This window comes from Poecilia formosa, unplaced genomic scaffold (assembly GCF_000485575.1).
Source record: "Poecilia formosa unplaced genomic scaffold, Poecilia_formosa-5.1.2 Scaffold55, whole genome shotgun sequence".
Classification (NCBI taxonomy): Eukaryota; Metazoa; Chordata; class Actinopteri; order Cyprinodontiformes; family Poeciliidae; genus Poecilia; species Poecilia formosa.
The window spans coordinates 1,062,032-1,089,133 of NW_006799994.1; the positions used below are offsets into that span (position 1 = coordinate 1,062,032).

At 38.8% G+C, this 27,102-nt stretch overlaps 1 protein-coding gene and 2 long non-coding RNA genes across 3 annotated transcripts; 1 reads left to right on the top strand and 2 right to left on the bottom strand.

Moving 5' to 3' along the window:
• Nucleotides 1-1,804: 1,804 nt before the first annotated feature.
• zcchc14 (zinc finger, CCHC domain containing 14) lies at nucleotides 1,805-25,685 on the top strand. The gene is made up of 14 exons (XM_007553277.2): nucleotides 1,805-3,098; nucleotides 8,255-8,425; nucleotides 12,900-13,074; nucleotides 16,196-16,266; nucleotides 16,350-16,421; nucleotides 16,731-16,798; nucleotides 17,147-17,292; nucleotides 19,280-19,316; nucleotides 20,154-20,490; nucleotides 20,581-20,678; nucleotides 21,980-22,077; nucleotides 23,063-23,206; nucleotides 23,405-24,418; nucleotides 24,843-25,685. Exons 1-14 carry the CDS (start codon nucleotides 2,604-2,606, stop codon nucleotides 24,896-24,898), a joined length of 2,982 nt encoding a protein of 993 aa, XP_007553339.1. The 5' UTR covers nucleotides 1,805-2,603; the 3' UTR covers nucleotides 24,899-25,685.
• LOC107836396 (uncharacterized) lies at nucleotides 5,434-25,770 on the bottom strand. Its single transcript, XR_001662281.1, has 3 exons — nucleotides 25,685-25,770; nucleotides 10,130-10,136; nucleotides 5,434-5,446 (listed from the first exon to the last, which is right to left on the bottom strand). It is a non-coding gene; the product is annotated as an uncharacterized LOC107836396 (long non-coding RNA).
• Nucleotides 17,215-21,973, bottom strand: LOC107836397 (uncharacterized). The gene is made up of 3 exons (XR_001662282.1): nucleotides 21,782-21,973; nucleotides 18,828-18,930; nucleotides 17,215-17,299 (listed from the first exon to the last, which is right to left on the bottom strand). It is a non-coding gene; the product is annotated as an uncharacterized LOC107836397 (long non-coding RNA).
• Nucleotides 25,771-27,102: the final 1,332 nt, after the last annotated feature.

Sequence of the window (27,102 nt, forward strand, 5' to 3'; positions counted from 1 at the left end):
AAAACAATCCATGTTTTAAAAAAAATTAAGTGTTCACAAACAAAACACTCAGTAAAACAAACAAAGTTGAGTCCCAGGTTAAGCAGTATTTTAATTGTAATTAAACGGCCAGTGATAGTATGGCTATTTGATTTGTTTGGACTGGGACACCCAGGGTGTAATGAAGGACTGTTGGATTCTCCTGCAGCTGTCTGACATTTTACCCATCACAGATCTCCATTTGCACCAAATTATTTGTTTTCACTGCTTGTAAAAGTGCATGAAATGCAACATTTCTGTTCCCCTCTGCAAAAATATTGACAGCATCTGTTTTTATTTACCTGCATATGTTTCCATTCTTCCTGCACACCGTGTTTGATACCATCAGTAACGGCATCTGGTGGGCCGAGAGGACTTTGAAGGTTTCTTTTCTCTTCTTTTTTTTTATTGTTTTTAATAATCCGACAGCATTTCTTAAACTTGGGATTGGAGCAGAAACTAAAGGCTGTGGGTTCACTTCTGGTGTTTCTCCAACTTATTCCAACTACAGCTGAGTCGGATGTGCCTGCAGCCTGAGAGGCAGAACAATAGATTTTTATTTTATTCTGGGTCCCAGGAAGAATTTCAGAGGCTCTGCTGTATGCCGTCAGCCTGGTGACGATGCCCTGCGCCACCGTTTTAGTCTGCAGCATGCCACAGCATGCCAAGCTCTTTCTATATAGGTTTGAATCTCCTCTTTCTTTCTTCCTTTCTCTTCCTTTCTTTCTCTCTTTCTTTCTGGGAAATACTCTGTTTTTGTTTTTCAGTTGTGTGGAGAAAATAATGAAAGTGTTTCAAAGAAAACATTTTGCCTCCCGTGTATTTTTATATGTACATATGTGTGTATGATTTTGTTCTGCCTTGTGTGTATTTGTGCAGTTTTGCGGCATCCCTGATGCAATGAAGGAGTGGGCCCGGTTGGGAAGGGAGAGTGTGGTTACTATGGCAACCGTAACTGAGTTTTGCTCGTCAAGAAAAGGGGGCGGGGTTAGCTGGCTGTGGGCGTGGCTTGTTTTTTCTTCAATGACGATAGAAGACGAAAGGTGATCATCTGAAGATTTTTTTCTTTAAAAAAAAGGTAGATGTGAGGGGAAAAATATAAATCCATGTCGTAGATCTGATTAATAACGTTTTATTTTCAATATTGTATTGTTTTGTAGTCTTGTTTATTTTTCTGAGAATGTAAATCATCTTTTAGCAGCAGGTGTGCTTTGATTAGATTTCATTGTAGACACCTGGCGCCATCTTCTGGACATAGATGTGAACCACAACATTTTTAAATGAACAATGCATTTATTATTGTTAATAATCGGACTAATATTCCGTTATAGGTAAAACTAAAAATATTAAAAGTTTCTCTCCAGCTTAGAGTTCTGAAGGAGCTCAAGTATGGAGCTGGATGTAGACAGAGTGGGACTTTGTCTGCTGTAGTTTGGATGTTATTTCATTATGTTTTGGTGAAAAAAAGAGCAGAGTCAGATAGTAAAACCTTCAGTTGTAGTTCTACCAGAGAAATGCGGGATCCTGGAGGCCTTCGACCAGAATCAGGTTGTTCTGTCTGGGAGCCTCAAAAGCTCCACCAACCTGGGGGAGCCAAGGTAGAGCAGCAGGTCCTCTGGAGGTTGGTCAAATGATGGATGGATGGATGGATGAGTGGATGAGTGGAGTGTTGTCTCACTACAAAAAAATCTGATTTAAAAAAAATATATAAATGTCTCCATATTTTTTACATTTCTGCCTAAAGCAATCAGATAAAACACATTTCTAATGAGTTACCATGTATTTCTTTGGTGAAAAATAAAGAAAACCGGTATTTAAAGACGACTTTTCTCCATAACCCAAGAGCCAGAAACTCATCTGAGATACTTATGAAGGCCATGAGAAAAGATGTGGAGAAGGCGGGCAGCGGAAATACCTCTGCACCAATCAGAACGCACGATCTCATTATTGACTGTCCGGTCAGCCAATCAGAGGAAACCATACCTCTCCGTGGCCCAGAGCTGGGATAATGTTCTTCACAGCTGTTTTTTCCCCTCTCTTTCTAAAGTCATGGCAGGATTCAGGCAGGATTAAACTTCCAGTTTGCTGAACGGTGAATAAACCCGAAACTTTCACCGCTGAGACCTGCGTGCAGAGCCCCGTCTGGTGAGGTAATGTCTCTGAAATGTTCAAATACCATTCCCAGCTGCAGCAGGCTGTAGCCCCAGGCTGCTCCGGGTTTGCTTTTTAAGCTTTGTCCCAGTTGAAACAGTTTACGGGGGACCATGAGGACGCTCCGTTCCGAAGTCTCTGCACGGTTCGGCTTGAACGAGACCAAGAGTTTTCAACTGTCCGCAGCCGGACTGTGAGGAAGCGTGCGGTCCGATAGAGACCCAGTCCGGGCAGCCAGACCTCAGCAGACCCTGCCGGGATTACTGTGGAAGAAGTCCGAAAACAAAGGAAACTTTTGTTCTTCTCTCGTTCCCCTCCGCCGGGAACAAACACAGGAGTTTGGAGAAAGTTCAAAAAGTTTTGACGCGCGCGTGCGCTCCCTTTGATGTGAGCGCCGACAGGTTCTTTTGATCCAGGTGGTTCCAGGTGTGAGGATGGTGGAGAGCCGGAGCTGCGTCCAGAGAGAGGGGGTGTACCGCTGGTTCTCCACCCTCACCTCCGCCCAGAGAGCGGAGTTCCTCTGCGGCCTGCTGGACCTCTGCGTCCCCATCGAGCTGCGCTTCCTCGGCTCCTGCCTGGAGGACCTGGCCCGCAAGGACTACCACTCCCTGCGGGATGCGGAGATCAAAGCCAACAACCCCGCGGACCTCTCGGGACTCACCAACGTCACGGACGAGGTGGTCCGCAGCAAGCTGCTGGTGTCCCTGGCGCTGCTGGGCACGGACAACCGGGAGGCCGCGGGGGTCCTGTACCGGACCCTGACCCACATCGACACGGTGATCAACAACTACGGGCTGGCGCTGAACGAAGGCAGGACGGAGGAGCAGTTCCTGCTGCTGTTCACCATGGCCTCCAACCACCCGGCCTTCAACTTCCACCAGAAACAGGTGCTGAGGCATCAGCTGGGCCACATCCAGGACATCCTGCAGGTGAGAGCAGAGGTCAAAGGTCGGTGTTGTCCCTATGGACACAAACCAGCTCAAAAATGAATCAAATTCAGTGTGACAGGATTTATGGCGAGGAATCCAGCTAATTTAGCATTTGATTAATTATTAACTGGAGTAAACAAATTCAAAAATGGATTTTGCTGAAAGAACAACATATTCAGAGAAGTAATTAAGTCAAAAATGCATTTTGCATTTAGAATGACAAAATCTTTCTCTGTAAACAAACACGCTCAAAAAATCAGATTCAATAGGATGTAGTACTGAAATGATTAATTGTGATGAATCCAGGTAATTTAGTAATTCATTAATCATTAGCTGGATGACAGACTCAGGAAAAAAATGCAGTTTGCTGAAAGAACAACGTATTCAGAGCAGTAATTAAGTCAAAACCATACAAAAATACAAACGTTGAAAAAATCCATAAATATGCCTGTCACAATAACAAATCTTGCTGGATGATAAATTGTTCCAGAAGTAATTGTGGTAAACGATAATATTGTCGTTTTGAGACCATTTTTAGGTAATATGATGATAATGGCATGATTGTGCAGGAACACATAATTAAAGATCTATAAACTTTAATTTCTAATGATGATCACTTAATACTGGACCTGGAAGACTTTTTAAATATCCAAAATTAATCAATAAAACATCAGTAACAATAAATAAAATGAATTATAAAGCCTTTGTAAACAAAATTGTCCTTCAAACAAAGGGCTAGTTGAAACCAAAGCAGCAGACTGAAAACTTTTATTGTCCAGTTTTTGGTATAAAAGAGAAAAGCAATAAATCCTGCACATGGAAATTATTGAGCTTGTTTTAATTTAACATATGATTAATTGATTTATTGCTTATTAGGCCTTATACTTACCACCTTTTGCTATTCAATAGTTAACCTGTTCATCCAAACAATAATAAACAAATTAGCCCTACAGCTTGCTAATGTTGAGAAGAAAGTGTTACACAACCATCGATGAAACAATTAATCGTGATTAATTGATATTAGACATATTGGTCAATTGATTTAATAATCAATTAATCACTAAGTGGAGAATACAGTCTCAAAAACATTATTTGCCAAAAGAACAACATATTCAGAGCTCCTGTTAAGCCAAAGCCAAACAGTAGTGTGGACATTTGCACTTAATATTTACATTATTTATCTGTAAATATGTCCTACCAAGAACTCCACAGGTAGTTTTTAGCTTCATCTGGTTCAAATTCTGTAAAAAAAAAATATCTGCTATTAATCAGCCTTTGCTATCCAATTATTAATTGGTCAAAACAAAAAATAATAAACAGATCAATCCTGTTTTGATGTTAAGTTGAGCAGAAAGAACTGGACTTTTCACATGTTGATGTTAAAGTGATTGTTTTTTTAGCTGCAGATGCTAGAAATGATCAAGTGGGAACAAAGGGAATTGTAATAAAATATTTATCTTATTTATAAAAGGAAGTGAGTTATTTATTTGTGTTTTTAATGTCTTCCTTGTATTGCATAAAACAAGCTTTGGTGATTAAATGAAAAATCTGCAGGACGTGTCAATGGTTAATCAATTAATCGTCAGAATAACTGATAGATTAACCGATTACTAAAATAATTGTTTGTAGGATATATTCAACAGAACAAAACACAGAGAAATCTTACAAAGTCTGGAAAAATATGGAATGTCATTCCTTATTTTCCACATCTGGATAAGAGTAGAAAGAGTGAAAAATGTGTTTCCTGGACTGATTATCCATTTATCGGTCCAAAATCTCTCTGTGTTTCCTCTTAATGATCTAATAATTGGATCATCCATCTGTCAATGCCTCCTGTGATTCATTCTGTTATTTCCAGATCCTATATTTTAAATAATTTTTATTTTAAGCTTTAAATAGATCTTTAATATGTCAGAGAACAGAAGGGTCTGGTCAGAACAAGTTTGATTCAAACCCAGCTGCTTTCAATCAGGTTTTAATCTAAATAATTTTGTCCTGTCTGATTAAAATCATCTTCAAACAACCAGACTGAGCACAGCCAATAAAAACTGATGATAGATTTCACTGAATATTTGCTGCAGTTTCCCAGGAAGTCCGAGGAATCAGAGTGATTTCTATTGTTGCTTTGGGACAGAATATCACGCTCATGTTCCAGAATCCTTCGTTTCTGTTTTTATGTTTCTGTGGAAATTCCTCTACAAACAGCTGAAGTGTTTTCATGGTTTTTCTTAGTGTTGTTCCTTTTGTAAGAGGAAGTGAAAGCAGCTTCATGGAGAAGCCTGCAGTGTGCCATCAACAAGTGACAGTGACGACAAAACAGTGTTGAATGCGAGGGGTTGTCAGGTTTTCTAAAGGCACTGGAAGTTAAAAACAGTTTAATGCATCATATGAAATTGTTTGTAAAAACATTTCTTAAATGCAGGTAAAATAAACCAGTAAAATGTGAAACTATCTGGAAAAACAGTTGGAGCTAAAGAAGAAAGCTAAACAGATGGGTTTCCCTCCATGATGGAGGTGCAACAGCTGGATCGAATCAAAATCTTAAAGTTTGGATAGAAATTCTCAGAGAGTTTCTTAAAAGGAAATGTAACCCTGACTCGTCTCTACGGCTGAAACGATTAAACACCTCAAACAACGAAACGTCTTATAATTAATGATGCATCTGTTTTTCAGTGAATCAAAAAACATCAAATTTCTATTTTGTTGCTCCTTTTCCAAGCCATTTGGGACCAGACGCACAAAAATCTACTAATATGATGTTTTAGGGCTGAAACGATTAATAGGATTAATCAATTTTTGAAATAATTGTCAACTACTTTACTAATCAGTTAATTGTTAATTGTTAGCTAGTATGCAGACTCAGGAAAAGGTGAACTGCTGAAAGAACAACATATTCAGAGCAGTAATTGAGACAAAATTGTACAAAATATACATTTTGCATTTAAGATAAAAAAAACACCTTTGTCTGTAAATCTGTTCTTCCCAAAAGTCCTAAAGTTGCAGTTTTAGTTTCTCCTGGTTCAAATTCTGCTAAAACACTATCCTATGAAGCACCTTTTTCTACCAAACTTTAATTCAGTTAATACAAAAACTAATCACCAGGTCAGCCCTACAATGCATTTGTGAAATCAAGCAATAAGGGCCAAACTTTTGGGAATTTATTTAGCTTTTAATAATCAAACGTTAACTAACGGAATGGTATGTACCGGTAGTTGCATTTTAGGGAATAAAATGTTTATTTTCTTATTTAAAAAATGAAGTTAATTATTTGCTTATTTACATCTTTTAATGTATTTCCAATATTTTATTTTTTAAAAAAGGACTAAATGAGAAATCAGCAGAATATGCTGATTATTTTTTAACTGATTAACCGATTAATCATCAAAATAATTGATAGATTAACCAATACCTAAAATAACTGTTAGTTGCAGGTCTAGCCGTCTCCACCTGACCGCAGAAAGGAAAGCGTCTTTAGTTGAAGTAGGTGGAGTTAAGCAAGCATACATGTTTCCTCAGTACTTAATTACAGGTGAGGCATCAACAATGACAGGCTGTAACTCACCTCCACTGTTACTTATTCAGCTGGAAAATTACACACTTAGATGGGAAAGTTGGAAATGATACGTCGGTGTTTGTTTCCCTTTGAGTCAGATGTGAAATCTCAAACATTATATATTGCACTTTTAAATTTACAGTAAATTTGATTTCACAACCAAATAAAATATTGACGAATTTAAGTTTTTTCTAGGTAAAATCTCACCAAGCACTTCACCAAATAAAAGTTGAAACAAATATGGATCATTTACAGAATATTTTCAGAGTTAATACAGGAAATAACTTTTTTGTTTGCTTAATGTGGCAGTTGACACATGGTGGAAAAGTTTTGCAATAATCTGGACAAGACAAAAGCATAAATAACCATCTGAAGCTCTCGTTTTCACGCCAACGTTCTTAATATGGAAAAAATTCTTTAAACAAAACAACTTTATCACTATCTCAGTTAGTTTGAAGAAGTGTCATCTGCAGAAAAAAGTTTTAGACGATATTATAAGATGTAATAATTTGTGTTAATGTTAAAAGAGAAGTGGTCCCAAAATGATGCCCTGGGGTGCCCCATGCTAGGGTTGAAACTAGCAGTTATTTTAGTAATCAATTATTCTATCGATTTTTGTGGAAATTAATCGGATAAAAAATTTAGTGATGCAGTGGGGCTTTTCACTGCACCGTGAAGAAAGACTTCCCCTAAAAAATTCCCTTAATTTAAACTGGATTGACGATCCCAAACACAAAATATTATTTAACCACTTAAGCTTCATCGTGCAGTGTCAGACATGCAGAATAATGCAAAAAAAAAAAAAACACAAGTTAGGGATGCAATGATATGGAAAGCCGATACCGATATTCTGATAGTATTGCTGTTGTGGCCGATAAACATTATTTACCACTGTTCCTGCTTCAGTTAAACTCCCCACCATCCTTTGCTGCGTCACTGTCACATGACCAAATCGATGGAAATCAATATAAGTTGTTAATATTATTGGCCCAGTTTTACTTATTGATATGATATCGATATGCTAACATCAGCCGATACCAATGCTAATGTTGATCGTGCATTACTGAAACAAATCATTCAATTCCTGTTTTTAAATAAGGCAATAAACGTTTTATTGCATAAAATGTAATAAAACGGCTTTTTTTTATGCCCGCACACTCACACACACACTCACATGCAAACACACACACGCACACACATATGTATAATAATGGCTGTGGCAGTAACAGCAATATTAGTATTAATAATTAATTAGTTTCAGTTATTGGTATTGGCTCAAATTGTCATATTGATGCATCCCTAATTTGTTTATTTGTATTTTAAATGTATTTCTAATGTTGTATAAAATCAGCATAAATGGTTAACTGAAAAATCAACAGAACAAAAAACATTTTTAAATCTTTATTCTATTTTGCATCAGAATAATCGATTAGTCATCAGAATAATCAATTAATTCATTTTGGGATCTTCGACACGTTTCATCCGTCTGGCTGATAATTTAAAGGAATGTTGAATCTTTGAAGGGCAGTTTTCCTTCTTCCCCTCTGTGTGACGTACCAGTGAAAAAGCCCCACAGCATGATGCTACCACCACCTTTTTCCAGGCCAGCAGAGGAGGAGGAGGAGAAGCTGCAGCAGAAGCTGGCAGTGATGGAGCTGCTGGTTGCTATGGCGCTCAGCCTCATCACCACTACCACCATCAGACCGCCGCCGTGCCTCAGGCCTCCCTGCCCAACGCCAGCGCCACCTACCTGCCAACCTGCTACTGGCACAAGGTAGGAAGCAAACTTTTAATTTTTCCTTAGATTCCCAAATTTCTGCAGCTGCAGAATCATAGCAGTAGATTGAGATGGAGTAATTAAAGTTAACTTAAAATAAACTCTAAACTTGCTTTCATGATTCAGATTAAAAGTAAAAGGCAACATTTCAGCCTATTTTTTGTGATTTTAAATTATGCATCCTTTCCAGTTTGGTTACTCTGTACAAGTCATAAATCAGCCACATTTAATTTGGTAGAGGAAGAAAGTTTTATTTAAATCCCCTGAAAAAAAAACCTGCAGCGCTGTGAGAAATATTTGGAAAAGAAGCAAGTTCAGGAGCAAAATGTTGTTAATAAAAGACGAGCGGAGGCTGTCATTTCCAGCCAGATGTGGTCGAGCAGTCGGGATGTGATGAAACGCGGAGAACGCAGCGGGAGCAAAAGGAGGGGATTTCCAGATGATGCCGGAAACTGAGCTGCTCCTTTAAACCTTCGGATCATCCGGCACAGGGTCAAAGGAGCAAAAAATGGGAGGAAAAACAACTGTAGAGGAGAAGTTCAAAGGCAAAACATTAAATTTGTTTCTTAACTTGATGCAGACGTAAACACGGTTTTACAGCCTGTAGTCGGTCCGACGCAGGCAGGAGCAGGGAAAGTACCCGGCTCAGAGGAGCGCTTGTATTTAGTGTTTTGTTGCCCTTGGCTCCTGCTTAGTGCAGGTCAGCACATTTCTCAGTGCTGAAATCAACCCTCTGTGGTGTGTGTGAGTCTCCAGTGAATCCCCAGGAAGTTATAAATGCTCTCTCTTTGGCTGTCTTTCCATCTCTCTGCGCTCTGAAGCGACCGATGGGCTTCTATTTAAAGGCAGAACCATCACATATCACAGGTTAACCAGAGAAATGCAGGTTTTTTGGGGAGGTGAGAAAATGGAGGGAAATTTGTGACTTCTGATTTTAACTACGTCCTGGTTAGATGAGTAATTGCACCATCGTCTGTATGACTTCACCAGTCAGTCAGATTGTTTTTGAGGAAGTTTTCTCTGCTTCAGTTTATGAGGTTTGCAGCTTTTTTCTGTAGCACTGGAGCAATTAGTGCTGCAGCAAAAACGTCCTCAGTTCAAATCCCGATAGATGGATGAATGTTTCTGTAATAGCGCCTTTAAAGAGCAAATGAACCCCAAATCAACTTTGTTTTTTGCAGATAAACTGTTTAAAATGGTCCCAAAGGGCACTAACTTCAAGTTTTTGAGCAAATTTTGGTATTTGTTTAATTCTGCAAACATTTTGCCTAAAACCGTCTCAGTGGTGCCTTTGGGCTGAACCGGTTGAATTATGTAAAAAAAATGAAATGTGAAATATGTTAAAAAATATATTAGTTTAAAATATATATTTTTATTCAGTTTTTTCTTTGTTTTAACAGGTTCAAATATCAAAACTGTGTTTTAAAGAATCTATTTGCTGTTGAATAATTCATCCAGTTTTGATCCTTTTTTCACTAAAGCATTGCTGTATTATTGCATTTTATAGGAAATAAAATATTTGTTTTCTTATTTAAAGAGAATTAGATTATTTCCTTATTTGCATCTTTAAAACGGTTAAATAAAAAGATTGCTGAATGTGCCAATTTTCATATCCGATTAATGGATTTATCTGATGATTAATTGATTACTAAAATAATCTTTAGTTGCAGCATGAGTTCACTTACAGAGCATTTATGGCACCATTTTGCTTCCATTCCACTAAAGACGCTTTTTAATCAGAATCACTTTATTACAAAGCAAGTTGCTTTGATGTAATGTAAATAGATGAATATAACAGATAAAAATTCAATTAAAGTAAATATGTTTAAAATAAATAAAGACATGACACTTAGCCTGGCGGGGTTACAGGTTAATCCTGGCAGCCTGCCAGGCTGATAAACCCTGGAGTTGAAATTATGATGTGTTTTTTACCTTTGCATTGTGTTAGCACATCTTTATTCTTGAGAGCAATAAACTGCATAAACATCAGTTTTTATAAAGCTGTTAAAACTCTCTAATAATCCATTTGAACCATTTTGACCAAATATTCCGCCGTCCTTCTTTTCCCCTGCTGAGTCTTGCTGCATGCCGTCACTCCATTCTTGACTCGTGTTTCTCTTGTCTCTCCGTTTCTCAAGTCAACTCTCCTACCCTTTGACTAACACGAAGCAGCTGGATGCTGAGTGACTCCAGAGGGGTTTTTATGCAGAAACAATGCGGTAGTTTAAACACAGCATATGCAATATATTACAACATTACTAGGCCAGTTGAAACCTGCATAATCGGCCCATTATATGTGCGCTTTATAGGGCAATAAAAACAAGGCCTGTGTGGGAATTAACAGCTGACTTTTATATGAGAGGAAGGAGGAGCTACTGTACCAGAAATCTGGATTTTTATAGCTTCAGGCCACGTATTTTTGTTAAATTTATTCCTGGAGTTTCTTTTAATTCAGCTTCCAATGTTTCTTCCCCGTTTTACCTCGTAGCTCTGCTTCCTTCCAGGCTGCTGGCAGGCGGGCTCAGGAACATGCGGATGTGGCGGTAGCACTCTTAATTGTTTTCAGATCTACGGCCTGGATGATTTCTGCTAACAGCACGTACCGTATCTGGGGTTTTCATTTCTGATGACTCAGCATTTTAAGTAGGGGATTTCTGACGCACTTTGGATGGAAAGACTAAAAAAATATAAATCAGCTAGCTAGTTTACAACATTTCCAGTTCAGATTAGGTTTATTGGTGTCTGAACTCGACAATAGTCCTGGATTCGGGTCTGGGAGTGTTTCATAACCAGCTGAGGTATTGTTTATATTGGAAACAGCTTGTGGTGCAAGTTTGCCACATGTTAACGATCGGCTTTCAGCAAATGTGTATCAACCTCAAAAGCAAAAAACTGGGTGGAAAGAAATCTGCTGCAATCACTGGAGCTATTTCCCTCTTGACGTATTTATCTCAGTTTTCCATTTAGAAACTGTTAACACACACTTTACATTTTTTCCACTTCAAGTTTGTGAAGTTTCTTTGTTTACATCTTGAATTCATTTCAGATCTTGTTTCTATTCTGCTGAGATGGAGTCGTTGCTGTATATTTAGCAGCTGAATGTTTTTTTTGGCTTTGTGAAACACCTCAGATAATTCATCAAGTTATTATAAAAAATGATAAATCTGCTTTTCAGATGAAATGAAAGGAAAAATATGGAATTGTAAACTAAAAACATCCTGTTTCTATTTTGTTGCAACCTTTTTATATCTTTTAGGACCTGGCTGAATAAAAAATACTAATGTAATGTTTTAGGGATGAATCAATTAATCAGACTAAACGATTATTGCAATAATCATCAAATAATCTAGTAAATGATTAATTGTTAACAGGAGCAGACTCAAAAATTCTGACAGTCAAAGCAGTAAGTCAGCAGTAAGTCAAAATTGTACAAAAATATAAATATTTTGCATTTAAAATATTTTTTTTTCCAAGTTGCAGTTTAAGCTTCGTCTTGCTCAAATTCTGTAAAAACAAAAAAATCCAATTTAAGCACTTTTTGCTGTCCAATTATGAGTTAATTAAAAAATACTCAATAGTTTTTTTAATGTGTCCATAATGGAAAAAAATACTGCCAAACTTCATTGAAAGTCGATTTGTTTACATACTTGTAAACAAATCTTTTCAGACTGAAAAACTTATCACGATGTGATCGTTTCATTTCAGTCGATATCAATAATTTTTTATTCGTTTTTTGTTTTAAATACCGTAAATGCTACCAAACTGATGGAGTGGCCTTCAATCTTTCATCCAGTTTTCTCTCCATGGCTCTGTTTTTGATTTTTAAACATATGAGTCACAGTGAAAAAACCTTAAACAGCTGCTTTTCCAGTGGGTTGTTGCTAGGTAACCAAAGAATGTGAGTTGCTAGGTAACCAAAGAGTGAATCAGTTAGTTCAAGCCACCAAAGTTGCAGTGAGAGGTTGAGCAGCTAAAACATTTCCTCTGCCTACATCTCCCAGAATGCTGTGCAGTTTAGTGAATATTCTATCAGATATATTATCTATTGATACTGATCATGTGTCTATTGCTATATATGTATGTATGCAAGTTAGTTAGTTAGTTAGTTAGTTCTTATTGTGACAGGCCTGACTGTCATGGCAGTTACCTACCAAGATGGCTTCCTGTATGTGTGACGTCACATGAGAACTATGTATTGCATATTCAGAGGACAAAGATTTCTTCTAAAGACATTGCTAAAAAAAAAAAAAAAAAAAAAACTGCACAGAACCTTTGAATTTTTTATTTGATTTTAATTATTTGGTTTTATTGGATCTGATGTGTCTTTCTCAAACATTTTGTCATGTTTCATGTTTATCAGATCCATTAAAAGCTCCTGATGATTCTTCTGTTTGTTGTCATTTGTTCTTGAATCTAGTAAAACACAGTAAACTCTAATATTTCATGTGTTCTCCTGACCTCTGACCCCCAGAACCAGAGCAGAGAGGCGTCGACGGGGTCAGGCCCACCATCCGGCGCAGCGTTGGGAAACGAAGAGCAGGCGGTCCACCAGGAGCTGCCGACTCCTCGCCCAGAGCGTCGCTCTCCTCCACCGCCCCTGCAGGTCCAGGATGCAACCAGGAACCGCCAGGAGAAGGCAGTGAAAGGTGAGCAGCTGCCAGCGACGACCTAAAAACAACACCTGAGCAGGATGCAGCATGCTGCAGCAGGATGCAGCATGCTGCAGCATGCTGCTGCGTCTGAACACAAGCAGAAAGAATGCAGCCCTCAGGGCTGGGCGGGAAAACTGCAGTGAGGTTCAGACACAAAAATATATAAAAAAATCTTTGAATCAAAAATACTTTATTGATCCCAAAGGGAGAATAAATGTTTTTGTAGCTCATTAATTCAAAGTCTTCAAAGAGTTATGACTTATTATTAGTTATTAGTAAAGAATCAGCATCAGCCAGAGCTGGACAACACGACTTCAAAATAAAAACTCAGACTTTTTAGTTTTTAAGAAAGAAAGAAATTACAAATGACAGAAAATATTTTGAAAAAGTGGCTTTTATCTCCCTAAGCCTCAATTAATCAATAAATCAATTGATAATTTAAAACAAGCTCAGTAATTTCTATTTGCATGATTTCTCTTTTTTTTCTTTTCTCTCTTACTACCATAAAGAGGATTATAAAGTTTGTCAGTCTAATGTTTTGGTTTCAACTTCATCATTCATTTTATTGTTTTTGTTTAATTTAGATATTTAAAATCAATTTCCAGTGTTAAATGTTCATGAGAATATAAAGTTTATTGATGTTTGAGAATGTTTTCTTGAATTATTATGGCATTATTACCGCTATATTATTTAAAAATAGTCTCAAAACAATATTATCTTTTACCGCAATAAGTTCTGGAACAATTTATCGTCCAGCAAATTTTGTTATCGTGACAAGAATATTTATTTAATTATGAAAAGATAATCATATCAGCAGGAAAACCATTTCAACCAGAAAAAAAAGTTAATATGAAAAAAGCCTATATAATTATCAACGTCTGACGTTAGCAGATCAGTTCATGTGATTCTTTCTTCTAAATAAACCCAGGTGATTAAACGATCGTTTCAAAATCATTCTGCTGATAATAATTTGTTAAAAGATGAAGTATTTCCTAGTTTTAAAACAGATGCCAACGTATAGCTCCACAAGATGCCCAACATTCCTCGTTTTAGTTATTATTACACCATTATACTAATTTTATGACTTTGTTCTCGTCTGACTTAGAATTTAGTCTGGTAATTTTATAACTTTATTTGCATATTATTTTGACTTTACTTGGATAATATTACAACCTTTTCTCTTATTATTACAACTTTATTCTGGCAATTTTATTTCTAAAATTACTTTGATTTTATTGTCATACGACTTTTTTCTTTTATTTTTGCAACTATTCTGGCAATATATATTACAACTTTTTCTTGCATCATTACAACTAACACTGGCAAAAATATGACTTTTGTTCTTGTATTATTTTGACTGTATTGTCATACAAGTTTTTTTTATTATTATTTTATTGTTATAACTTTGTTGTTAAAACGTTTGTGCTTGTTTCTTTTTTACGGTTAGGTTCCAGACATGCTGGATTATTTTGTTTACCTCATGTTTTTCAGTCAGGTGAATCTTTCTGAAGCCAAACTGATCAACAGGGACGTCTTCCATTATCAGCTATTAGAAATCAGTGACCCGTTGAGCAGCTCGCGTCTCAGAGTTTACGCCAGGCGTCCGATCTGTAACACAACACTCAGCTATGTCACCTCTGCTAACACTGCATAGCTGTCACCGACATAAAACCTTCAGCATGCAAACAGGAGAGCAACCTGTTTAGATCCATGTTGTCTAGTTGCTTTTTGTGTGTAGCTGCGTTTCTCCAGCAGCCGATTGTTTCATTTTTCTGCTACTCTGTAAAATCTGTTGCTTTAAAATAATAAAATCAGTAGGTAATAAACAGTTTGACAGTTTGTTGATGTAAAACGGCCCGAAGCATTTAGAAAAACTCCTCCATCCCCGTCTCAGCAGCTTGTCCCTTCACGCCCAAAAATCTGTTCATAAAAAAGCCACACCCACATTTTTACTCACAATAACTTTCCATTGACTTTAGTTTTAATTTGTTTCATTTTTTTTGTCTAATTCATTTAGTTCTAATTTGTTTTCATAGTGTGTTTGCTGGTTTTTAGTAGTTAAATGTTGCTTAGTTCTTATTAATCTTAGTAGTAGTTTTAGTTTTGTTCAAACTTTGACTAATTTTTAGGCAACTGTCATGATAACAAATTTTCCTGGACATTTGTCCCAGACGTTTTTGCAATAAACAATAATATTGTTTTGAAACTATTTTCAAGTAATATGATGGTAATGGCATTATTGCATTATTATGCAATCTGTTCTTGCATAGTAATGCAAGAACAGATTCTCAAAGGTTAATAAACTATTAATTCTAACTGGAAGATATTTCAAATATCCAAAATAAATAAACAAAACAGAAACAACAAATAATATGAATCATGAAGTCTCTGTAAACAAAATAGCATCAGACTGACAACTTTTGTCATTCAGTTTTTTTATATTTTTGGCTTGATTACTGCTCAGATTGTGTTATTCTTTCAGCAAATTGACTTTTTATAGCCTGTATATGTTAAACTAATCTATAATCAATTAATCACGGTTAATTTGATCAATTATTTCTGTTATTGACGAGGATAATATGAGGATACTTGTATTGTGAATTGTCAATTTGACATTAAAGGGGTTATTTTGTAAATGTTTTTGTCAAAAAAGTAAATGTTGTCGTCTTGATTCATTTGTGAAAGTTGACGATTCTATAATCAATTAATTTGATTAATCGTTTCGGTCATTAACATGAGGATGTTTGTATTGTGAATTGTCAATTTGACATTAAAGGGGTTATTTTGTAAATGTTTTTGTCAAAAACCCAAATTTGGTTAGTTATGATTGATTTGTAAATAGAATAAAAACAGTATTTTAAAAAATAAAAAAGCTGGTAGGAAAACCTACCATGGGAGGTTTGAAAATAATTTTAAATGGTCAGAATTACATATAAAAACATGGAATTTTTACCCTTGCTTTTGAGTTTGTTTCTCTGTATTTTAGCATGTCAGTTATATTGACTTTATCGCCACCTACTGGTGTGGGATGTGTGTTTCAGCTTTCTTTTAGTTGAACAGCTCTTCTACTGACTGTGTTTTTACTGGTCTGTGAACTGATGTGTGCGTCTTGCAGCTGTGATTGAGCGGGTGGTGCTCAGAAGAGCGATCCATAAGCCAGAGAACGGAGGCGAATATGTGTTTGAGGTAGATCAACACCAATAAGGTAGATTTTTATCGTTGTCTGCTGCTCTTCTTCATTGCTTTCCTCCTTTCCTCTGCCTGTCCAGGTGGGCTGGTCCGACGGTTTTACATCCTCTGTTGTCAGAACTCAACAGGAAGTGGCAGAGCTGATATCCCAGGTAACAATCTGGTGCAGATGGTAGCTACTGGGATTCGGTGCTGATTTCTAATGGTGTAGCCAGCTTATATACATATTGATCCCAAAGCCATTTCAACTGAATCCTGTTAAATTAACTGAACGAAGCATTAAGGATAAGCAAGGACATGACTTCTTGTATTACCAGAATATTTATTTACCTAACAATAATTTTAGGTAAAATTATTGTTCAGGTTTTTGTGTAAAAATCTGAGTATCGTCAGCGTAGAGTGATATGTGCAGTGAACTGTGGGTAGTTTTAATTTAATCATGCTGAATGTTGCTCTGTTAGCTCTCTCAGGTGTTTCCTGACGATGGACTGGAGACGTTCCTCCCTCGGTCCGTAGAGGTCGACACCAGGTCAGTGCATGAACCTCATCTCTCGAAAGTTTCAGTCTTTTGACCAAACATCAAATTGTTTTCACCCCAACTTTCACTTCTAAAAGGCTAAACCGACATTCTGCATCCATTAAGTCTAGATTGAAAACCCACCTGTTAAAAGTTGCTTTGGATTTATAATCAAATAAAAATTTGTCAACATTTTTATGTGTGATGACGGCACTTGGCAAAATGTAATGTTTCAGTTGTTGATTTTTGTGTTTTTACGATGTAAATCAAACATGATTGATTGATAGTGAGACAAAAAACCCTTCCTGACATCTCTACATGTCCTCTCTCCACTGTCATGTTGCTTGTTGCTCCACCCAGGTGTCTGGCTGCGCTGCCCGGCCCCGTCCTGCAGCATCACTCCGTCCAGCTGTTCTTCACCTCCAGCCGACCTCTGACCCCCAGCTGCCCCGCGTCTCCTCTCTCCACCAGGTTACCTCCTGCTATCCCCACCTGCTCCACCTCCAGTAAGTCCTGTGACCAAAATATAAAGTTTATCGCAAATTTTGGTATTTTAAGGACAAAAATGACAATAACTCATATAAACAACAAAAAACAACAAAATCAGGCAAAATAAATTTTTCCAAATCAGTTTCTTTCATTAAAAAACTTAAGTTTAACAAAAACTGCAGGTGTGTGTCTGTCTGGTGATTTGAAAAACATGTTTCTTTTTCATTCAGTGGGTAGAAAATTTTACTCAAGTAAGAATAGAAATACTAGTTATTTGAGTTGTGTAAACCCACTAACATTTCTAAATTTGGAGAACTTGATTTTTTTTTGAGGCACTGAGTTTGCATATTTTTTTAAGTGAACTCTACATGCTGCATTTTGCAGTGCAGGAAGTCTGTGTGGTTTGTTTGGGATGAGAAAAGGAAGAGCCGGCCGTAGAGACGAGGTGAGGCGGCGCTCTGAGAGGTTTGAGGTGTTGGACGGAGCCGACCGGGTCTATTTCGGTCCGGTGTGGGAATTCACTGCGGCATGCTGGGAAGCCCAGACTGGGATGACATCATACTGGTGTGTGTGTTACTCCAATATACTACATACAGAGGACCTCTTTCACCAACAGTGGGAAAAGTTTTTTCAGCTCTATTGTACTGTACTAGTTATGAGTATTAGAAATATGGCAGGAATGGTTCACCATAAATGCAGTTCCTCTGCTTTGTTTTTGGGTCACATCAGGGGTCTGCAACCTGTGGCTCCTTGGACTTTCCACTGGCTCTCAATAACCAACTATTGTGTTTAAATATATCTGTAAATATTGATTTTAGCTGTTTTTTATGGAAAAAGTGCACTAGATTTAATTTATTTAAAAAAATAAAAAGATTATGAATGGTTTTCAGTTGTTCTTCAAATGTTGTTCTGTTATTTTCCATTTGTTGTTGCTCACTGCACCAAATTAATAAAACCTGCATCTCCAGGTTTTATTTTCTTAACAGATTTATTCTACCGCTGCAGCGCAGCTTTGGATGACAAGTAAAAGAATCGTCTTTTTCCCCTCCGGCTTTGTGCTCAGGCGCAAAACGTCTGGATGTAAACAATAACATGCAAGCGGTCCATGGATTTCAGGCTGCGAAGCGCCTCCATGTTGTACTCAAGTTCATTAGGTCGTTACTTTGTCATAGTATAAGATCCCAGGCAACTTGTCTGATATATTTTCCTTTTCCATCTCATGCGAGTCGATCCCAAAAGCATTCATTTTGTTCATATATTTTTTTTCTCAGGAAAAATATGTTTTGTTTGTTGATCTCAAAGTTTTTTTGTTGGGTTCTGCTGAGCATTTCGTAAGTGCTAACCTACTAAGATGGCGCAGAATGAATGGAAGTCCTGATGAAGCTAGAAAGACGTAATAGGCGTCTGATTTCTGCAGGAGTTTAGTGTTAATGCTCCCTTAGATTTCGTTTCTTTGGGAATAACTTGTGCAGGTGGAATCCAACCCAGTCTTGTTTGGTACACTTGTATGATTCTGTGCTAAATCCAAGTAGTAAAATATTCTCGTACTCACCTTAAAATGGTGTTGATTGGAGATCAGAGCGTGTTTTTCTACAATCTTGAGTTTTGTAAAGCTTTGACTGGCCGATACCAACCCAAGCCAACTGCAGTTTCTCCTAATAAATGAAAATATAATACAAAGGTAATTTAATCCAGACATACATGGTAAAATGGAAGAATCGTCTTTGGTTTGATGAAAACAAAAAGAAGCTGCAGTACACTTATTATTTTTGTAGAAATAATTTTTCACTTTCATGATTGATTTTTAAAATCAGTAAAAAGGGTAAAACATCCAAGGGCCGTAATAATTTTACCGACTCTATAGATGGATAAATTCACATACTTGATCGGCTTTGTTCATGTGATAACATATGTCCTCAATGAAATAACACTTTTTAAAATCTTGTGCATGTCTCTGAGGTTTTCAGTGTTTCTAGTTGATGAAAGTCTTTGTTTCTGTTTCAGACAGCGGCTGTATGGTGCAGTACAGAGGAGCTAACAGGTAAATATTCTTTCTACGTGATAAGTTGCTATTACGAACATTATATGGAATAAATGAAAACAGAAATCAAACCAGCTAGTCAAACCCAACAGTAATCCTGCCATGTCCAGCATTAAAATGATGGAGTTATTTCTTTTATATAAAAGTTACATACCTCAGCTTTCAAGGCATAAACTTCCTATATTAAGAGTAAGCTAGTCGCTGATGTAGAAGGTTGATCTGGGATGGAAAATGTGTTTTATAGGATGATGACTCTGATTCTTCTTTTTTTTTTTTGAAAGGGGAAGTGTTATGTAAAATAGATTTTAAAAGCTTTACATCATTATTAATCATCAAAAATGAATCTGGAGTTTTGCTTTGATTCTTTCATACATGTTTGAGAAATCCTGTAATCTCCATGGCAACCATCCAGCTGTGCAAAACGCCTGGGTGGACCTAGCTCCGCCTTCGAGGTGCAGCTCCTGCCCCACTGAGTTCCTTCAGACTAGCCAGCAGCAATTAGCAAACACCTGTTGAAACTGCACATCTGCTGAGATCATTATAGGAGCTACTTCTCATTGCTGGTAAAAACTTTGTTGAAGGGTTAATAGAGGAGCCATGTTGGCAGAACAGGAGATTCTTAAAGAGACAGAGGCCTAATTTCAAGGCATTACAACAGGAAGTTAAATTTCTTCTAAGTCATATTTGACATATATATCAAGTTTATAAAACCTGAAGGTAACATAGTAGTTACTTGATTATGCTAAAAGTTGCCGCTATGTGCCTGGAAAACACGATACTGCCCCTTTAAGTCTCCTGTGTCAGATGAACCTGAGTCACTTCCTGTTCCGTTTTCAGGGCGGTGTACCGGGTGGCCAGTGTCCAGCCCGTCGTCAGCACCCACAGCTCGGTTCTGACCCGCTCCCCGCCTCACCTGTCCTCCCTCCTGTCTCCCCCCACGCCGCTGTCTCCCTCCATGCACCACCTCCACCCTCCGCCCAGCACGCAGACGCTGCACCTGTCCCACTCCCAGCAGGCGTCCCACTCCCCCTCCCTGCCCCGCTCCCAGTCCCATCCGGCCCAGTTAACGCAGAATCAACCCAACACGCCGGAGCAGAACGGCATCCTGGACTGGCTGCGTAAACTCCGGCTCCATAAGTACTACCCAGTCTTCAAACAGCTCACCATGGAGGAGGTCTGTTTACATTCAGTTTTTATTGCATTAATTAGTGAGGGAAATATTCTAATCTCTTCTGAAAAATGTCCGACCTGTTTTTGTGGACAGTTTTTAGCGCTGACGGAGGAAGACCTCAACAAGTACGACTTGACCCAGGGAGCAAAGAAGAAACTCAAGACTCAGCTGGAGCTTCATAAGTCAGCAGAGTAAGCAGCAGGAGATTCGGTTTGTCTGACGCGTTCGGCTGCAAAAGAGTCTCAGGAAATCAGGAAACGGCTCCGAAAAGCTTCTGCTTCAGGGCTGTATTCCAGCTTAATAACACTGTTAATCTACCAGGGCTAAAACGATTAATCCGATTAATCGGATTAATCGGGACTAACAATTAACCGATCAATCGTTAACCGGAGTATACAGACTCACAAAAGGCCATGTGGTAAAAGAACCTACTCGGAGCAGTAATTAAGCCTAAACTATACAAAAAATATATACATTGCATTTAAGATTCTTTATACGTAAATCTGTTCTACCCAGAACTCAAATGGTAGTTTTAGCCAATTAATAATTGCATAGCAAATGGTGCTTAGTTGTTTTTTATACAGTAAATTAACTGGGTGACTCTAAAACTGACTTTTAAGGAATTCTGGGTAAAACTAATTTACAGACAAAAGATTTTTAATTAATATATTTTCTGCACATTTTTGGCTTAATTACAACTTTCAGCAAATGACCTTTAATTGAGTCTGTATTCGCCAGTTAATTAATCGATCACTAAATCAGTTTTTTAAATAATCAATCACAATTAATCCTATTAATCGATTCAGCCCTGGTTTCCATCCAAAAGACAAGAAAAAATAGATCCGAAGAAATACTCCTGGTACCCTTAGTGTCTGTTATAGAAATTATTTAATTAAAATAGTGGAAAACTGCCATTTTTTAAATTGTATCTGTATTTAAAAACATTGGCTGATCTTTGTCATTCTTAGTCAAGTTTCCTAAAAATTGATGATAAAATGATTATTATTGTTTTATCATCAGGAAACATTTAAAGTAATCTGCTGAAGCATCAGTCTGCTTTGCTCTGAGATGCATTTGGTTTTGGCCTGAACTCCATTATCGAGTAACGAGCTGGCTGATCGGCCGCCGATATAAAAGGTGTAAAAGCTGAACTTGGAGTCCATAAATGGTGAATGGTTAACCGGCTGCTGCGGATCAGAGAGATAAGATGTACTGAATGGGTTGGAAATGTGTGTGTGGAAACAGAAAAAAAAAAAACGTGAACCTGCAGAAAAACCCTTTTGTGAGTCCAAACCTGTGCATCATTTCCTTCATCTGTCAGCATCAGCAACTTTCCAGCCAGGTGGGGATGTGTGTGTTTGTGCTCAAACAGGAAGCAGAAAATAGAAATTTCCTCCAGCAGTTTTTCCACGTTTTTAAATTAGAACCAAGCTGACAGATTTAGTGGACGGTGTCTCCCCCTAGTGGATAAAAGTCGACTTTTCTGGTTCAGCAGGGAGATGAAAACGGAGAAGCGACCCTGCAGCGGCATCGCCAGGGTGACACCGTCCAGTCACATGGGAATCTCAGTGCACCCCACCTCCACTGCAGGTAGGGGGCGATGAGAGGCGCCACACCCAAAAACAGATTGTATTTTTTAAATAAATACAGACAGAAAGAATACTACATTTAAGCATGTCTTAACATCGGTTAGTTTGGGGACCAAAGTTGTAATGTTTGTTACATTTTGAGCCTCTCTTTCGCACTGCAGTGTCAAACTCCACATTTATTTTACAATGTTCGCTTTCGACACAGAAGTGAAAGTCCGGTTCGTTTGGGGAGGTGTGACTGTGTAACTGAACTCTGATGAGGACCAAAAAGGCAAACTCTGATCCGCCTACAAAACCAACAAATTCTGGTGCGTTTTGAATGCATCTGAATGCCAAGCGGACTGGAGATTTTTTCCATAAGCAGGAAGCGAACTATAGCGCAGAGCATTCTGGGTAAAAACAACTGAAACAAATGTGTGAATCTGGTGCTAGCTGGAAAAATGGAACTTGGTTTTTTACCAAAAAACAAAGGAGAATCCTCCAAGCACTAAAATCTGAAGCCTCTCCATTTTTTGTTTGCATTTTGTGAGGAAGGAGGTTTCACTCAGTATTTCCTTCAGATATTTTCATGTCGTTTACTTCAGAGCTTCTTGGTGCAGCGCCACCACAGGCGAGGAGGGGAACAGGTTGCTCAAAAGGTTGGGTTCGTTTGAGAAAGTGCAATGTGAAAGAGAACCACAGCAGCTGAAAATGTAAGAAATTCTTGAGCCATGAAGAAACGGCTCTCAGGATGTTAAAAGTTTATAAACGTCAAAAAGTGGAAACTGGAATTGGCCTAGAAAACTGACGTCAGTGCTTTTCGTTAGTTGCAATGTTAGAAAAGAAAAGGTTATTTTTGATTTCCCTTCTAAACATTTACATTTATTCCTAATGGATTAGCTGATATTATGTTTATGTTAAACCAGAGCAAAGCTTTAAGGAAATGTTAAAGTGTGAAAGTTAAAGGTTTCTGCAGAAAATCCTTTTTTTTTTAAACTGTTGTGCAGGAGAGCTGCGAGTGGAGGTGGACGGAGTGCCGCATCTTCCTCCTCCTCCTCCTCCTCCTCATCTGATGTCCACAGACAGCAGCTCCTCCTGGATGTCGCTCTGCTGCGACTCGGCCTTCGACAGGAGCAGAGACGCTGTGGGCCGTAAGTAGGCCCAGGCAATGAATCACTTTTGTTCATTAATTCATTCTTTTGGTCTCAGAAGGTTTCATTTTTTAAAAAATCTGGATTTTTTTTATTTTTTATTTTTCCAAACGCTTTGTGTCTCCATAGTGCGTCCAGTTGAAATTGAATTTGTTGCGTTTCCATCAGGGTTCCTCATGCTGTGTTTCTGTGTTTCAGGTCCGAACGCTGCCGGCGGTACGGAGAAGGAGCGCTTCCTGTTGAGCTCTGCCGGTCCGGCCCGTCCCACGGCTCAGGTTCTTCCGGTTCAGACCGAGCCGGCGCCCCCCCACCCCCCGTCCTGCTCCTCCTACCACCCCTTCAGCGTCCTGCAGACCGACTTCCCGCTACAGCCCAGCTTCCCGACACGCGTCCTGTCCTCCCCCAGGAAGCCCCGCCCCTCGCCGCTGGGCGCCGACGACCGGTCGAAGCCGCTGGGCGCCGTGGCGGCCGCAGCCGGGTTCAGCCTGGGGCCCGGGGTCGGCGTGGCGGCGCGGCTGGAGAGCCAGTTCTCTGGGCTTGGCGTGGCGGACGGCGGCCCCCAGGAGGCGGCGGCGGCGAGCCGCACGCGGCCCGGCGGCGCCGTGGGTCTGATGGTGGAAACAAGCTCCGCCCTCACCTCCACCTCCAACAGCCTGCACCACGTCTCCCAGCCGCCGCTGCTCTTCCACCTGTCCTCCTCCCCAGCCGGGTACCACATCTACCCCCCCGCCGCCTCCGCCCCGCCCGCCAACGCTGCTGGAAACCAGTACTACCAGTCTACCTCCAGCCCCGCCCTGCCCACATCCTCCCCGCCCTCCTCCGATCACAACGCCTCCGTGTGCGTCTGCAGCTCCTGCGGTTGCCGCGGTAACTGCAGCCCGTACGCGGCGTTGCCTGGATACGCCACCGCGGGGTACCTGCAGCCATCTTTATTCACCCTGGGGCCGCTGCTCCACCTCAGCCCGCTCATCGCCTCGTCCAGCGCCGCCGCCCCGCCCTTCTCCTACCCCATGATGGTCCCGCCTCCGCTCTACCGCCAGAGCCCCACGTCACACGACCAGCAGCAGGGCTTCGGGTTCTACCAGCCGCACGGCATTGTGGGAAACGGAGGCCAGAAGCGTGCGGCAGGAAACATGTCGTGCTACAACTGCGGCGGCGGCGGACATCGAGCCGAGGACTGCAAGCAGCCGGCGATGGACTCAGCGCAGCAGGGTGAGAGAGAGAGAAACAGGAAGTAGAAATACGAGAATAAAATCAAAATAATACCAGAATAATGTCATATTTCTAAATAAAGTCAAAATATTACAATACTAAAGTTGAGATAATATGAGAATAAAGTTAATTTGGTTTTTAAACATGGCAGATTGAACTTTTTAGCCTTTTTTTTCAATATTAGAAATGCATTAATAGATGCAAATAATCCAACTCTACTTAAAATAAGAAAACAAGAATTGCAGTAACAGCATTTATTTAGTGAACACTCGATCATTTGTTGCAAGTTAAGAAAATATGTTCTGCTTGACTTAATATCATGTATGGATGATCTATTGATTAGTTTTTGGTGTAACTAATTGATAATTGGATCTAAACTGGGCATTTTAAATTCTGACTTGTATTTTTTTGCTGCGTTTCTCAGGAACGTTTCGGCTGAAGTTCACTCCTCACTCTCAGAGTAAAGACTCAGGAGAATAAACCATGGCGAGGCGGTGACCTTTGAACTGCTGAAATGTTTTCACCTGCAGGAACAAATCAGCGAGTCGGCGAAACGCTGATGGAGAAACGGTTCAACAAACCGGAGCTTCAGACAGGAAGAGCTTCATGCTTCCTCCCCACGGCGGCGGCTGCTCAGCCAAGAGTTTAGACCAAACTTTGGGTTTTCACTTTTCAGACTCTGTAATTTCAGTATTATCCTTCATTTTAACGCTCGCCGTTGTGCTGCAGTCAGGTTTCAATCGGCTGAATTCCACATAAACAATCATTATATTCAAAAGGAGATTTTAAAACGGGGTGAAACTTTTCTCTCTTTTTTCAGTGTCAACCCAAACCGACGAGGCGTTCAGGCCGCTTCAGGACTGCCAGTCATTCTTTAAGCAGCAGCTGAGTGAACGTCTCGTTTATGTCGCCTCTGCAGCGTTTCTACCTCAGATCTGAGCTGAAGGCAGAATCATGGGAGGTTTAGAGCGAAACATTTCAAAAACACCGACTTCCACCCCTCCTCCTTCAGATTAAACCTTATTAGTGTCAAACGTCTATGCAGCAAAAAAATTTTATCGCTGTCATTTTAATTATTAAAAAATTTAAAAGTGTATGCTGCACAAAAACAGTGCAGTTGATTGACATTTGATTATCTGTAATTAATACGTTTAAAACATTAGTGGCAAAAACAAACAAACCTGCACAAATATAGCACAATTAATTTAGATCAAATTTGTTGGATTTTGTTAATTTTGATGGGATAAACAAACTTTTTTGCTGCACAAAACTAGTGCTGTTGACTGACACCATACTTCTTAGATTTTGTAAATGTGTGCTGCAGTTGACCTTTGACCTCTCTAAGCATATATTAATCTTTAAAATGATTTTGGCACAAATAAAAATGTTGCAGCACAAATCTCTGGGATTTTTTTGCAGCATGCTTGACTGATGCCACATTTTGTTTGATTTTGTAAATCTGTGGGGCCTGGTTGACCTTTGATGACCTCTGGAAACATTTGTTATCTTTAAAATGATAGCGGCACAAACACATTTCTTGCAGCACAAAAGTTTGACACCAATTTGGTTTAATTTGAAGGTTTGTGGGGCCAACTTCACTCAGGTCCGACTTTCTCCGTGTTTGGTTCCGTTTTCCTGTTTTTCGTTGCTCCTGCAGACTAGCGGCTGCCCTGTCTGGTCGCACGGCGAGGCGTTCAGGAAGCGTCGGTGTGTGTGTTGGGGTCTGAGGTGTGTAATTTTGGGCTGGACCCAGATCAGTTCTGCTCCCCTGGAGGGAGGAAGTAAAGCAAGAAGGGGATTTAATTTAAAATACTAAACGTCCGATAAAGTTCTGCTGAAACTAAATAAAAAAGGTTAGTTTGGGTTTTAAGGCACAGATGATTGTAAAAAATGTTCTGGGTTGTATTATTATTTTGGGGGAATCTCTAGTTCAACTTTTATAGTGCTGTTGGATTTGGTTTTTTTGTTTTTTGTCCAGCGGTTTTTTAAAACGTTTTGTTTGGAAACGTTTCAGCAGTTTGTCTGGAGTTCAGGTTTTATATTGTCTGATGTTTGATAGTTTTTGTTCAGACTTAAAGCTGATTATGTGTGTTTATTTCTTTATTAACATTGTAATATAAAGAACTTAGTGCCTTCATTATTCACATCCCTACTGTTAAAACCTTGAACTGTTCACATTCGACAAGATTCATCATCTGGAGTTCATCTTTTATGCATCTGTGATCAGAAACTGATCTTATCCAACTTTTCCAGAGCCACATTTTAGAGATAAAACAATACAAAAGAACTAAATTTATTTCAATTCACCATTATGTGATGCTTATTAATTTTATTGATATCTTGTATTAAGGCCACAGAAAGAAAAAACAGGAGTAAATTTCCACTGAAAAATCTCAAATTTTCTAGAAAAAATAATCAGAAATTTTTTAGAAAGAAAATTTGGGACTTAGTTTCAAAAGTAAAACATTTTCAACCTTTGAAGTTTAGAAAGTTTCCAAAAGTCAAACATTTTCCATATTTCTTCTAGAAAATATCTGAGGTTGATCTGAAAATGTCTGAGTTTTCTCAAACAAATTTCTGAGATCAATTCTATAAATATGTTTAGTTCCATCTTATACAAAATAAAATTAACAAAATCTTAATTTGTTTGCAAAAACAAATCTAAAAAAAAAATCTTGCCAAGT